The sequence below is a fragment of the Perca fluviatilis genome, chromosome 19 (genome assembly GCF_010015445.1).
Source record: "Perca fluviatilis chromosome 19, GENO_Pfluv_1.0, whole genome shotgun sequence".
NCBI classification, from domain to species: Eukaryota; Metazoa; Chordata; class Actinopteri; order Perciformes; family Percidae; genus Perca; species Perca fluviatilis.
The window spans coordinates 9562749-9577762 of NC_053130.1; the positions used below are offsets into that span (position 1 = coordinate 9562749).

At 38.5% G+C, this 15014-nt stretch overlaps 1 protein-coding gene across 1 annotated transcript in view; it reads left to right on the forward strand.

Moving 5' to 3' along the window:
- kcnq5a (potassium voltage-gated channel, KQT-like subfamily, member 5a) overlaps positions 1–15014 on the forward strand; it is a 106092-nt gene that overhangs the window by 65958 nt on the left and 25120 nt on the right. Inside the window, 4 exon segments of the mRNA XM_039784387.1 lie at positions 8666–8756; positions 11274–11400; positions 12201–12376; positions 13747–13872. Coding sequence (XP_039640321.1) covers positions 8666–8756; positions 11274–11400; positions 12201–12376; positions 13747–13872 — 520 coding nt within the window.

The window sequence follows — 15014 nt, forward strand, 5'->3', positions numbered from 1 at the left end:
GTAGGTATTGTTTAGAATAAAAACAGGATCAATGCAATGACATAGTAAGATCCAAAGAGAGACTAAAAGGAAAGTAAAGACTGACTGTGCTCAGTCTTTTCTCTCAGCTTGTCATCTCTTTTTTTAATCTCTCTCTTCTTTCTCTCACTTTTTATTTCTGATGTATCGATCTACCTGGCCTTTCCTTGAAGGAGAAATGTTATTTATAGTTAAGCTCAATCTTTATCTTCCCATTGCAGCCCTGCTGCTTTCATCCAGGAGAACCTGCTGTTCTCTCTCCTATAGCATTCAGTCATTTTGATTCACAGGATTCAGCATTTTTTCTAATTGCCACTGTGGACATCTCTGCTGCTCTTCTCTTTGCATGGCCCTCCAATCTCCCCCTTTTGTACCTTCCATTGTTTCTTTTGTTCTGTTACCTTGACACCTTATGATGCATTTACTTGTGCTCTTATCCAAAGAGACTGGCCTCGCTGACTCTCTCAGTTTCTCTTTTTCTCTTTCAATCTTTTGCTCTCTGTTTGCGTTCCCTCCCTTCATCTTGATTGAAAGGGTATGCATGGTTGGCACAGAAAGAAAGAAGGAAATAGATAATGATACCAGACCTTATTGTGTGGAAAACCCTGACCTCGCACCGCACGTACCCAATCCGTCACACACACACATGCACGACGCACACTTTCTCTCGTTCCCATTCTCGGATGCTTATTTCATATAAACACATAGATGAAAACGTGCACCCTTTTAAAGTGTTCATCCTTTTTATCATAAACATACTTGGTTATATTTACATGTTCATGATACCTTGCAAGATGTAGATTTACAGTCACATATTCTGCTAAAAGCGTGTTTGATTCCAAATCTTCCACTTAGATGTGTCTTCTGAGAGGCAATTTATTATCCACATTAAAAAGTACCTCTTTCTGAAGTTGTGTGGGTGGTGTGTACTGGACTGCATGTCTATGCATGTATTTATTTACTTATTTATTGTAAATTTAACTTGTCACTAACAAGCTTACATATGTATTTGAACACAATAATTAGTGAGCTTTAGAGTAGTGCTGGTGCTGCACCGTCAAAACGAAAGGATAATGTGATGAGGACACATTTTCACATTTGTTGAAAAAGTTGGTGAATAAAACAAATGGAGTAGGTAGATTAGTTTGGTTAAGTGCAAGATGAACATTTGGTTAAAATATAATAAGGAACACCATTTAAAATTCTGTGAATTAGAAATGCAAATGTTTCCAAGGACCTGATTGCACACACACACACACACACACACACACACACACACACACACACACACACACACACACACACAGACACACAGACACACACAGACACACACACACACACACACCTCTCCTCAGGCATCTTTGTCAGCTTGTAGAGAAGCAGCCCAGGTTTTTGGCTGTATATGGTTTTGTCTGTGGGTCCTCAGGTCATTCATCAGCATAAAGTCAAAGAGAGTTTGTCTCTGCCATATACACCAAAGCTGGCACTCTCACACCTGCAAATTGTCTGGAGTCCACTGTCAAGCATTAACTTTACCAGATGTTGGTTTGACATCTTGACGACAGAGTGGGGCAGCACTCAGCTGAGATATTTAATACAAGGAATTAACTGTCTCCTATATCAATACCAATGTACACCCTTCCCCTGGGTAACTTTATGCACTTAACAAGTCCAGTTTATATATTAAACCGCAAAAATCACTTCACTTCACTTCACTTCACTTGCATAGACTAGAAATGCTTGAGATAGGTGATCCATCACAAGCATTTCAATTAAAACTATAGTTAAAGTTAATGGAATAGTTAGACATTTTGTAAAATAGGTTTATTAGCCTTCTTGTCGAGGGTTAGCAGAGACAAACAATACCTCCCTCATGTCTTTGCAATGGATCTAGAGTCAGGAGGTGAATAACTTAGTTTAAACTGGAAGCAGATGAGTCACTGCAAACTTCCAGCACACCTACCAGCACCTCTAAATCTTAGACGTAGATAGAAGTACGTCTGGGCAGCGTATCCGCTGGTTGCCTACACCACACGTTTACAACAACACTGTGGGAAGTCACTGCACCACACTGTTGTTTTCCAAGAAATAGTTACAGCACATAGCCTAAATCATTGCGAAAATGACAAATTGCATCCTACGAACCTTTTCCCAACAGTCCAAAGGAGATCTGTCACATATATTTAATGGACAACCTTGCCTCAAATCCATACACGTGTGTCCCCAAACACTAATCTTCTCAAACGTGGCATGACATCAGAATCAACAATTTGTTCTGTGAGTGACTGACCAAGTAACTAATTCACCTCAGGACTGATCAATGTAACAGGGTTATTGATTGCATGTGTCATCGTGCTCCCATTGTTCAATAGCAGCTTCTCATTCATCTGTGTGCACCCACTAAATAATTTCATCATCAATTGATATGGCAGAGGTGACACTCAGCTAGAAAACACACAGGGTGTCTGAGTGCATATAGTGATGCCAATCTTATTAACTTAAGCAAAAAAGTGGGCCAGAATGTACATGGTAATGTATTCCTCGTTGCCACACTTTCCCAGCAGTATGTTTAAATTTAACATAATAGTTGTTAACAGTCTCCCTTGGCATATGATCATTGTATTTTCTCAAAAGGGAAAATGCTGCTGTAGTAGATACAATTTTGAATGTGACAAAGGACTAACTGCAGAATGTTTTGATAATACCAAAGAAAAATAACATGCGTTTTTGAAGTTATACATATACAGTGCCTTGCGAAAAGTATATTGGCCCCCTTGAACCTTTCAACCTTTTGCCACATTTCAGGCTTCAAACAAAGATATAAAACTAATTTTTTGTGAAGAATCAACAACAAGTGGGACACAATCATGAAGTGGAACGAAATTTATTGGATATTTCAAACCTTTTTAACAAATAAAAAACTGAAAAATTAGGCGTGCAAAATTATTCAGCCCCCTTAAGTTAATACTTTGTAGCGCCACCTTTTGCTGCGATTACAGCTGTAAGTCGCTTGGGGTATGTCTCTATCAGTTTTGCACATCGAGAGACTGAAATTTTTGCCCATTCCTCCTTGCAAAACAGCTCGAGCTCAGTGAGGTTGGATGGAGAGCGTTTGTGAACAGCAGTTTTCAGTTCTTTCCACAGATTCTCGATTGGATTCAGGTCTGGACTTTGACTTGGCCATTCTAACACCTGGATATGTTTATTTGTGAACCATTCCATTGTAGATTTTGCTTTATGTTTTGGATCATTGTCTTGTTGGAAGACAAATCTCCGTCCCAGTCTCAGGTCTTTTGCAGACTCCATCAGGTTTTCTCCCAGAATGGTCCTGTATTTGGCTCCATCCATCTTCCCATTATTTTAACCATCTTCCCTGTCCCTGCTGAAGAAAAGCAGGCCCAAACCATGATGCTGCCGCCACCACCACCATGTTTGACAGTGGGGATGGTGTGTTCAGGGTGATGAGCTGTGTTGCTTTTACGGCAAACATAACGTTTTGCATTGTTGCCAAAAAGTTCGATTTTGGTTTCATCTGACCAGAGCACCTTCTTCCACATGTTTGGTGTGTCTCCCAGGTGGCTTGTGGCAAACTTTAAACGACACTTTTTATGGATATCTTTAAGAAATGGCTTTCTTCTTGCCACTCTTCCATAAAGGCCAGATTTGTGCAGTATACGACTGATTGATGTAGATCTCTGCAGTTCATCCAGAGTGATCATGGGCCTCTTGGCTGCATCTCTGATCAGTCTTCTCCTTGTATGAGCTGAAAGTTTAGAGGGACGGCCAGGTCTTTGTAGATTTGCAGTGGTCTGATACTCCTTCCATTTCAATATTACTGCTTGCACAGTGCTCCTTGGGATGTTTAAAGCTTGGGAAATCTTTTTGTATCCAAATCCGGCTTTAAACCTCTCCACAACAGTATCTCGGACCTGCCTGGTGTGTTCCTTGTTCTTCATGATGCTCTCTGCGCTTTAAACGGACCTCTGAGACTATCACAGAGCAGGTGCATTTATACGGAGACTTGATTACACACAGATGGATTCTATTTATCATCATTTGTCATTTAGGTCAACATTGGATCATTCAGAGATCCTCACTGAACTTCCTGGAGAGAGTTTGCTGCACTGAAAGTAAAAGGGCTGAATAAATTTCGTTCCACTTCATGATTGTGTCCCACTTGTTGTTGATTCTTCACAAAAAAATACAGTTTTATATCTTTATGTTTGAAGCCTGAAATGTGGCAAAAGGTCGAAAAGTTCAAGGGGGCCGAATACTTTCGCAAGGCACTGTAGCTTCTGAATGGTTAATTGTAGAAGCCATTCAATTTCATATAATGGGTCCATTTCATCTGGGGCTGTACTCAAGGTCTCTGAACACAGAAATAATGTTGTATTTGTTTCATTCACTGTATTCACACAGGTTATTCAGTTTGGTTTGTATTATTTCACTCTTATGTTTGTACACTCGAGACTTCAAATTTATGCAATGTGAATAGAGAGAACAGAAACATGAGGATTTTTTTCAGACCTTGAGCAAGAACTCTTTTACAAATGTAATTCTTTGATAATAATAATTTAATTTCACAATTGTACATAAACTCACATAGCCTTAATGATTTCATTTGTACGCTCACATTCAACTGAGCTTTTTATTTTACTATATTAAAGTCTGTTATTTATAGGGTGAAAATGAAAGTCAGGAACATTCACTTTGCTGTTGAATGTACTCCATAAACCAATTTGATTATCAATACAGATTTTAAACCAGTACTATATGATACCTTACGATACAATAGGCTACATGTTATTGTCCCGTAGGGAAATTTGTCTTGGACTCAAATGTTGCAATCATATAGCTGCCCCCATAGTAGTAAAATAAAAATAAAAACATATAAACAGCACATACTGTAGCAACATCACAACCAAAAATTACACATATTTCACATACATATATCGCACAACCAGTAATAAGAACACCGTGAAGCTTTTGCTCAACCCCTGCAGCCTAAAGCAACATTATTTAAAATAGTTTTAATTGAGGTAGGCACAAATGAGTCTTTTTTAACGGTTCAGTTTACATTTGGGTACTCTATATATTCTGCCAGAGGGTAAGAGCGCAAACTCGGTGTGGAGAATATGACATGGGTCAGACAATGTTCTCTGTCTTTGCCTGAGAACAGACTGCTCATGTTGACTGGACAGACTGGTGTTCATTCCTCACCGTCATACACTCACCTAAATTGTCATTAACCCTAAAATATCATGTTCTGCTTTCAGAAATAGGGACTCAGATTTAGTGTTTTTGTCCCGTTCCTCCAAATGTTACAAAGTAGAATTTTCAATGCCAATTTTTTTTTTTTTTTACTTTGCATAAAACCAGTGCATTATTTAGGGCATTAACATGTAGTTTATCCATTCACTCAGTGTAACAATTTGCCTGCACACCGATGCAGGATGAGGCCTGACCGTGCACACAAACACATGCTGACTTGAAACATCTTTTCCCTAAATACATCTGTAAATCTGAAAGGTTTCTGATTAGCTGAAATGTCAGGCTTATCAGTTGACACATGAGAGCCTCACTGCACATTTTAGTCAACTTGATAATACCTGTCAATATGCTCAACACTTATGAACTCTGCTTTGTTATATTGGCTTCTCTTCACTGGTTACCGGTCAAATATAGAATCGATAGAATCCATTTTAAGTTAATGTTACTTGTTTTAAGGCATTACATGGATTGGCCCCTTTATATATTTCTGATCTCCTTACCCTACATCACTCCTCCAGGAACCTAAGATCTAATCAGTTCCTTTTAGCTATTCCCTTTTCCGTTGTGGCCTCGAGACTCTGGAACAAACTTCACATTCATATTAGGTCCTCCTCTACTGCCGAGATCTTTAAGTCTCATTTGTATTCTTTGGCGTATGATTTAGTTTAGGGACATTTGTATAAAAGTGTGTTTGAATGATGTTCATTGTGTCTATATTTTTATTGTCTTCCTTTGTTTTTATAACATAATATAACTTTGTACAGCACTTTGTTCAGCCTAGGTTGGTTTTAAATGTGCTCTATAAATAAAATGACTTGACTTGACTTTGGTTCATGCGGAGTCGCAGTCTTTATTTCCATTGCACAAAGTAGTTCATACTTTTACTGTTTACATCTGTGTTTCTTTACCTGTACCTGCTTTTGTAATGCAACTGACACCTGCAAACCCTTGAGCATAGCCATTGAAGAGGACCATGCTGCTTTTGCAAATGTGTTTTTTTTTTTTTTATTTGCTTCAAGAAAACTGCACAAACTAATGAAAAGTTGAGCTTGACAGTTCATTTTTGACCCGTAAACAGCATTGGATGAACAATCTAAACTTAAAGTCCACTTACTTTGTTCTGGAGATTTTTGGATTGTGAGTATACATTGAAACGTGATCTAAATGTAAAATGTCTGCATTCAAAATCTTAGTCAAGTAAAAATATTAGCATCAAAATATACTTGAAGTACCAATCATAATAATTTATATTATATTACTTGCTTATAATTATAAATGCAGTAATCTGTACATCACTTTAATGTTGCAGCTGGTAGAAGGGGAGCTAATGTTAATTACTTCATATACTGATGGGTAGCTCAACCATAATGTATTATTTGATTTTATATTTTGTATTTATAATTGAAATCTGCAAAGCAACTATTAACTTAAATAAATAAATGTGGTGGAGTAAAATGTACAATATTTGCCTCCAAAATTTAGTGGAGTAGAAGTATCAAAATATGGAGAAACTCAAGTAAACCACAAGTAGCCTTACAATTTTACTTAAAGTACAGTACTTGAGTAAATGCATTGTGTGTATTCCACCACTGCCAACACACAGACTTCACTAACACAGCTGGATGCTGTTTGTAAATCTGCTCTCCATGCTGTCTGCCTGTCTGTATGACAGTAAAGAGCTATTAAAGAGGGAGCCAGTATCAGATGCAGATGTGGGCTGGATGTTAGGAATCATCAGTCCTCCTCTGCTGTATCTCAGCCGCAGGTACACACACTATTCATACACACATGCACATACGCCTCCCTTTTTATATTCCTCGTGGATCCCCTGGATCCTGTGGAAAATAAATTGTGGCATTAGTCATACAGGAGTGCCAAGAGTGAGAAAGACAAAGTGATGTTAAGGGAATCCAGAGAGAGAAAGAAAGACAAACTGACGCGGAGATGGGAGATGGAGAAGGGAGGTGAGGAGGATGGTAGAGGGAGAGACAAAGAGCATAAAAGATTAAAGGAAAAATAAGCCAGAAAGGGGTCTTGAAAGGACAGGGGAACAAGGCTGGAACACATTCTGTACACAGAAAACTAACACTCAAAGATCTACAGAGATGACAAGACAGTAAACATCAGAAAGACAGATGGCATCTTTAAAAATGGCCTCTTTCCCTCCGTTGAGGGAGAACAGCAGGCTGGGGCTTCTGGCCAGTGCATATGTTGCCTGGAAGCTGCCTTATGAATTTGAATTTGTATTTGCTCATTAACCAAGTTACCATATGACTTACAAAGGACTGAGTGGTTTCCTTGCAGGCAGCAGAGGAGGGGTATTTTGGGTCAGTCAGGCAGTAAGGAGGGCTCTCCATTTGGACTTAAAGACTGATGCAGTTTATGTTTACGTTGTAATTAGAAACATTGTTTTATGGATCTCTCTCCTCTGAGTGTATTAGTGTTATCACAGCTCCAAACTTCCACTTTGATCCTGATTGTTTGAAACTGATTTTTCATTGATACATTTGGCAGAATGGGGATTCAGCCTGTATATTATGATAGTTTTGGTTTGAGGTTCCCAGGTTTTGAGATATCAGCTCTGACATTTCCTCACCCTGATACAGTAGTAGATGGGATTTTGTTTTGTGGGCTCATAGCAATGAAAATAACATTGATAAAGACATGCAAAAATAGAACCAAAACTATATGCTTAGATACCACTAGAGGTAAATGTGAACGTGGCTACTGATGAAGTTGAGCCAACAATAATGCTAAAATAACTTGCAGATTCCTATTTTAAAGGAATTATTTTTCCCTCTTCAGTTTTTTAAGTGATAACTAGACTACAAATCAAACATAGTCAAACACAAACACACACACACACACACACACACACACACACACACAGAATTACTGAAAGTGAACCGGCAAGCTATATAAGTGACGTGATTATTTCTCCTCTGCAGGGCTACATTAAGCAGGATATAAACCGTACCAAACATTATTAGGACCAGGCTAAGCACTGTTTACAGCTCCATCAAGCTTTATTATATTACCTATTACTGTGGCGATTCAGCTGATTCACGAACTGAATGAATGGACGGAAGGCTAACAAATTCTTCTCACAATAACACTGGCTGAACAAGCAGTTGACACAGTGCTGCAGGCTATGATAGTGGATTGTGTGTGTGTGTGTGTGTGTGTGTGTGTGTGTGTGTGTGTGTTGTGTGTGTGTGTGTGTGTGTGTGTGTGTGTGTGTGTGTGTGTGTGTGTGTGTGTGTGTGTTGTGTGTTTCACTGCTGATGTGTGCATTACCTGAGCTAATGAGCTCTTAGTGATTAGATTGTATTCATTACGTACAGCTGATTTGTGTGTGTGCATTTTGTCTCCACAGGTTCATCCTGGTGTTTGGATGTCTGGTTCTCTCTGTGTTTTCCACCATCCCTGCTCACCAGGATGTCTCCACACACTGCCTGCTCATCCTGGTAGGACACACACACACACACACACACACACACATACACACACACACACACACACAATCAAGACGTGTCTCCCGGGGAGAGCTTAGTGAGTTCATATTATTCAACACTGATGAATTTTGAAAGTGTCACATGATGAAATTAATAGTATTGAACATGTGTGTGTGTGTGTGTGTGTGTGTGTGTGTGTGTGTGTGTGTGTGTGTGTGGGTGGGTGGGTGGCTGAGTGATCATTTTTGCAAAATGCTGATTGTGCATTCTCAGAACTGTCATGATTGGTCCCTCAAGATCAAAATGACGCTGTTACAATTTAATTGAAGTTAACAGTCTGTGCCTCAAATGTGATTAAGCAGAAAATCATGAGTCAGAGCAGGGAGAGAGCGAAAACAATGTAGCACAAATAAACTGGAAGCAGGAGTGGAACAAGCATGTGTACGTACAGAGAACAGCAGAGACATCATAGGGCCAGTTACATAAAACTTCCTCACCTCTAGTAGTAGCCTTGCAGACAGTTTTGTTTTAATTTGTCCAGGTTATGAGATATCTCTCTCTTAATTTCTGCTTACACCCTACTAATAAAGGAGGAAAAGGATTTTGTTTATAGTGCTCAAAGCAATGAAAAATTGCATTTTAAAAATCCAACAGCAACGTCTCTTTTCAGTTATTGTGGATAATCCACAGAATTCATAGGGACTATTTCTTTCTTGGCCAAGCTCAGTGACTTTCCATCTTGTTGTCACAGTGTGGTTGCCAGGTTTTTATAAGTATTAAAGAAAAAAAGATTCAAAAAAAGATAAACATGTTCATTTGTGAGCTTTAGAAGTGCTGGTAGGTAGGTCAGATTTATTCTACCTTTGGACAGAGCCAGGCTAGCAGTTTCCTCCTGCTTGCAGTCCAAGCTAACCTTTGCACTCCTTCAAAACATCGGTCTTTACTTACGTGTATGCAAACTGTTGCTGTTAATAGTTTCCTCAAGTATAAATGGACTTTTTTTAATATATATCCAAATATTTGGGATACTTTTTGTCCTTTTTATTTATGTGTATACATGCGAGTATAGGTGCAGGTGTGCGTATGAATATTATGTATGTATGTATGTATGTATGTATATATATATATGTATATGCATATGTGTATGTATGGGCTAAATGTTGTCATGCCTCCTAATACTGCAATATGTATTATACACAAATTTGTTTTCAATAAGGAGTCGGTGGGGGTGGGAGTGGGCGAGACGGGATGAGGGGAGCTCTATCTATCTAGCGAGTGTGAATGTACATGTGCTGTATTGTCCTTGTCTTATGTCTCGAGGACCCCCTCGAAAACGAGATGCTTCATCTCAAGGGGTTATCCTCTTAACAATTTCAATAAACCTAATCATAAACGTCATAATCAACAGACAGACATGAGAATGATATCAACCTTGTCGTGCAACTCTCGACAAAAAAGTGATTAAGCGTATTTCCCAAAATGTTGAACTATTCCTTTAAAAGACATTATTTTGCTCCTTATCGTGATTAATATAACTAGGCTAGCATAGGTTAGCCTTTCTCACAGAACGCATCTTTAACTGTCATAGCAGGAAAAGCACAGGTGTAACTAATAACAGTAACGATGGCCCTCGAATGGAACAAACTCCCAGTTGGGATTAAGTTAAGCCAGTCAGATCGTTGTTTTAATCGAGCATGTGGTGAATGGTTGTTAAATGCTAATTAGATTCAATCTTTTATGTAGTCTTAAAAGAATATTTATTATTACAGTGTATATATTTGTATTTATTTTGTATTTGGATGTGGTTGAGTGTACATAAGGTACCTTTGTACCTGTAGCTTGCCTGGACATCTTTGTCAGACTACAACGAGGACCACAATGGAAATAAGTTTGTAACTTTCTTGTGTTATCCTCGACAGTTCTGATAAATGTACAATGTCACTGTGTTGGCATTTTGTTATGCATTTATTTCTGTTACTGTCTAATAAATCAATCAATCAAACCTGTTCCACTGAAGTGTCGCAGTAAGTCAAGCTAGCAAGCCAGCATGCGTAATGAGAGGGCCCTGGAACTGGCACACCTCAGTGGAATACAGCCATTATTAATGTTATTAATTACACCTGTGCTTTTTCTGCACCATAAAAAAAACTCACTCATGTACTCATTGTACAAGTAATCATTTTTCACATGTACCTTTGAAATAGTTAAGAAGAAAAGGGGAAAAGGGGAAATTACATTTTACACTCTGTTGTTACATATTATACACAGGCCTGAAATACACAAACACACAAATGCACAAACAGGACCTTATACATGCACTAATTGGAGAGAGTGACTGGGAGTAGTACCAGCGGCCCTCCGGTTCCCAAGCCGAGTCCCTACGGACCGAGTTTCAGTAGTTAGAGCACAGCTAGAATAAGCTCAGCCACAAAGTATAACTTCCTTGACCCTTTGCTAGGCCTGTCTTTATTGCTTGTAGCATTTAAAGGTTACATTTGTGGGTTTTGTGTGTGTGTGTGTTTCCTGCAGGAGTTTGTGATGATTGTAGTGTTTGGTCTGGAGTACATCATCAGGATATGGAGTGCTGGCTGCTGCTGCCGCTACCGAGGCTGGCAAGGACGCCTCCGATTCGCCAGGAAGCCGTTCTGTGTTATAGGTAAGTCTGTGTGTATGTATGTGTGTGTGTGTGTGTGTGTGTGTGTGTGTGTGTGTGTGTGTGTGTGTGTGCCTGTGTGTGCCTGTGTGTGTTTGTCTTACATTGTCAGACAAAACTTGTGAAGCTTGGTATCTTCAAACAATCTTTTAAGATATATATTGTAATACAAAGGTCTCTCTCGATGGCTATCTGGGCAAAAACTAAATAAATAAAATAGGGAATGTCAAAATGAAAGTCATGGTGTTGTTTCAATACATACATTGTATTTGTTCATTCTTCTGATCTTAAGCTTAATTATTCCCTGTTGATATCATGTCACTCTTTACGCAAAAACACTTCAAGTTTAGACAATTCAGAAAATTACACAAGAAGCATGTATTTCTTTTGTGATATTCACAATATTGTTCAGTACAATGAAACCAGCTCAACGGTTGTCCTACAGTCATTTTTAGAGATCATCCTCAGGTAATGATGTTATTTGCCAGTGTGCAGTCGGAAATAGTGTGAAAACACATCCATTTAGAGGTCAGAGGTTCTTGAGCCTTTTTAGGTTGCTCCAGCATTGAGGAAGACAGTCTGCTGGGAAATACAAGAGAAGAAAAAGTGGGAAATGTTAGGGTTGTGGACAGAATGACAGAAGAAGACAAATAGAGACAGAAAAGGGAGCAAACAGCCTGTAGTGAATCAATAGTTGTTTTAAAGGTGATGGATGGGCCGGTGAATGGATCTAAAAAGTAGGTGAGTCAACCACAGTTCCTGTTACTAATATGTGACCTTTAATTTTCTCTTTTACTCCCAAGACATCATCGTACTCATCGCCTCTGTTGCCGTGGTTTCAGCCGGTAGCCAGGGTAACATTTTTGCTACCTCTGCTCTGCGTAGCCTTCGTTTCCTGCAGATCCTGCGCATGGTGCGCATGGACCGCAGGGGAGGGACCTGGAAGTTGCTGGGATCTGTAGTTTATGCACATAGTAAGGTAGGACAATTTGAACTGTTTCTTCTCTTCTGAACTATGATTTATATGGTTCAAATATTTACCCAATCTGTCATCACCTGTCAATCAAGCAGTGTGTATTGTTTTTTTTTGTTTTTTTGTTTTTCCTTTGATTTGCTTTGGTTCGTCTGGATTACCTTGGTAGCGTTTTTTGGGCCGTTCAGTCATGGTGGCTATTACTTCTCATGCTGACTACCCAGTTCTTCTGCTCTGTATTCCAGACTACTATTGCACACAGAAATGTATTACTAATAATATCATTGAACTTTATTTAGGTACTGTAGCACTTTTCAAAAAAAAGAGTGACAAATTAGAGACAAACGTAGACTCTGTGTTTAAGACACCAAATTTAATGAATTAGGAGTAAGTTTAGTCACTATAAGGTACAGTAACTGTAAGGATAAGGTACAACAACATCAGCTGGACTGTAAAAAAATTTGTTGTTACAGCACCAAACAGGAGAAGGATAGAGCAGGAGATGGAAAGAGCAAAGAAAAAGAGAATTAGAAAGTAAGAATGGAGTAATGCAACAGTGTAAACACTTGAGCCTGTTCCAAATAAATGTATATGATGAATATAATAATTACATTTCAATATAGTATATGACAACACAATGCATAATATCAGTAATAGCAGAAACATATTAAGATAAAGAAAGAATATGGTGAGCAAGTTTTAGTAGGCTTAAATAACTAAAAATATGTGCAGTATTGAATGACGGTATATTCACTTGAAGGTAAAACATTGGTTTATTATTCATTAATACTGTCACTTAGCAAGTGCTATATTTTAACATAAGTATAATTTAACAATACCATGATTCACGTCTTTTGGCATGTTTATTTTAAGTCCCCATTGCTACAAGTACATCATATGCTCTTTTGTTTGTTCTATATATGCAGGCATTATTTGCTCTACGCATGTGCCTGTTGCACGTGCTACTGGTATATTGTATCATGGCCGTTTGTGTGGTTTCATGATTTTGTACTGCATACTTTATCCTAAGCAGAATTTTAGGATCAACCAAACGAGGAACAGCAGACCATTTTTCACATGTACATCACAGCAAATAATTAAGGTGTTTTTCTTCCTTACTGTCAATACAGTTAGTAAGTAAATAATTAGTATCTATTATATGACAACTGTGAGTAAAAATCTGTGTTTTTCGATGCCTAGTGCTGCATGGTGAAAAAAACAAATTCCTCAGATAAAAAGAAGACTTTTTCCCTCTTAAGGGGTCAATTATTTTCAGGGTCAATGTATCCAATACATTAGATTTATCTTTCAAACTGTGTGAAGTGCCTAATAAAGCTCTACATTTAGTAAATGTAATTTTTGTGTGTGTCTTGTAGGAGCTGGTGACTGCCTGGTACATTGGGTTTCTGGTGCTAATCTTCTCCTCCTTCTTGGTTTATCTGGTGGAGAAAGAACTCAACCAGGAGTTCGCCACCTACGCTGACGCTCTGTGGTGGGGCACGGTGAGCAAATACATATTGCACGCAGATACACTTGAGTATACTTAACACCTTTAGGCCTACACACACATACAAACTACGTACACAAACATGTTTAAACACCCTTTGAATAAAATCCTACTGTGCTGGTGGTAACTGCTCTGAAGGTGTTTTCAAAATCAAACTTTGTGACTAAGATTTATTAATTTATGTGATTTTATGTCAACAACAATTCCAAACATTATTTTCGACTTCGGTCAACTTTTTGGGTGTGTTATTTGGTGAAAGATGTATCATCGTTCATGCTCATTTCCTAGCATTATGTGTGTTGTACTGTATCACGCAAGGTCTGGGATTTTATAGGGCTTTAACAACTACAAGTCGTTAAATTGACTGTCACATAGTGTTGAAATCATCAAATATGTTTTGAATACGTTTTCCCATCCAACACAGTACAATCGCTCCTTTTAATCCCAGTCAAAATCAAAGGACGCAACACAATTGGAGTTAGGGTATTTCTATCTGAAAACTGTGATATATTTCCATTAACAGTTTCTGTTTGACCTTAATGACACCTGCAATACAAGGCCTTTAGAGTCACACTTGGCTGGCTGTACTGCACTGTTTCCTTCTTCATCTGAAACCCATTATGCCTTGAAAAAAACACACTAACAAAAAATGGCCCGATCAATAAATTCAATTTTCTCCTGCTGCCAGGTGAGACTGACTCATTAGGCTTGTGGTACTGACACTCAGACACACTGTGTTCCCACGTTCTCTGCTCCAGGGGTATCTTTCTTTCTGGTAGATCCTAAACACTGTTATATCATTAGGGTGAAAAGGTGAAGTTTAGCCACATCAACTTTTAATATGTATGAGTCAACACAAGAGAAAACTAAGAGCCATCCACCACTGGGCATCATCCTTTTAAATCTGCTAATCAACAATTTTCTTTTTTTCATGACACAGTGCACCATTCAACACCTCCTGGAGTTCTATTCATGATTTCCAAAAGTCTCTTAATGCTTTTGAGACGTTGGTTTGAAAAATCATGAAATCCAGCAGCAGTGGTGAAAGCCGACTGATTCATCACAAGCATAGCACTCACGAGATCACCAAGCTCGTTATCTAGTTTTTTTGTTTCACTAGTGTCAACTTGGGAAGTA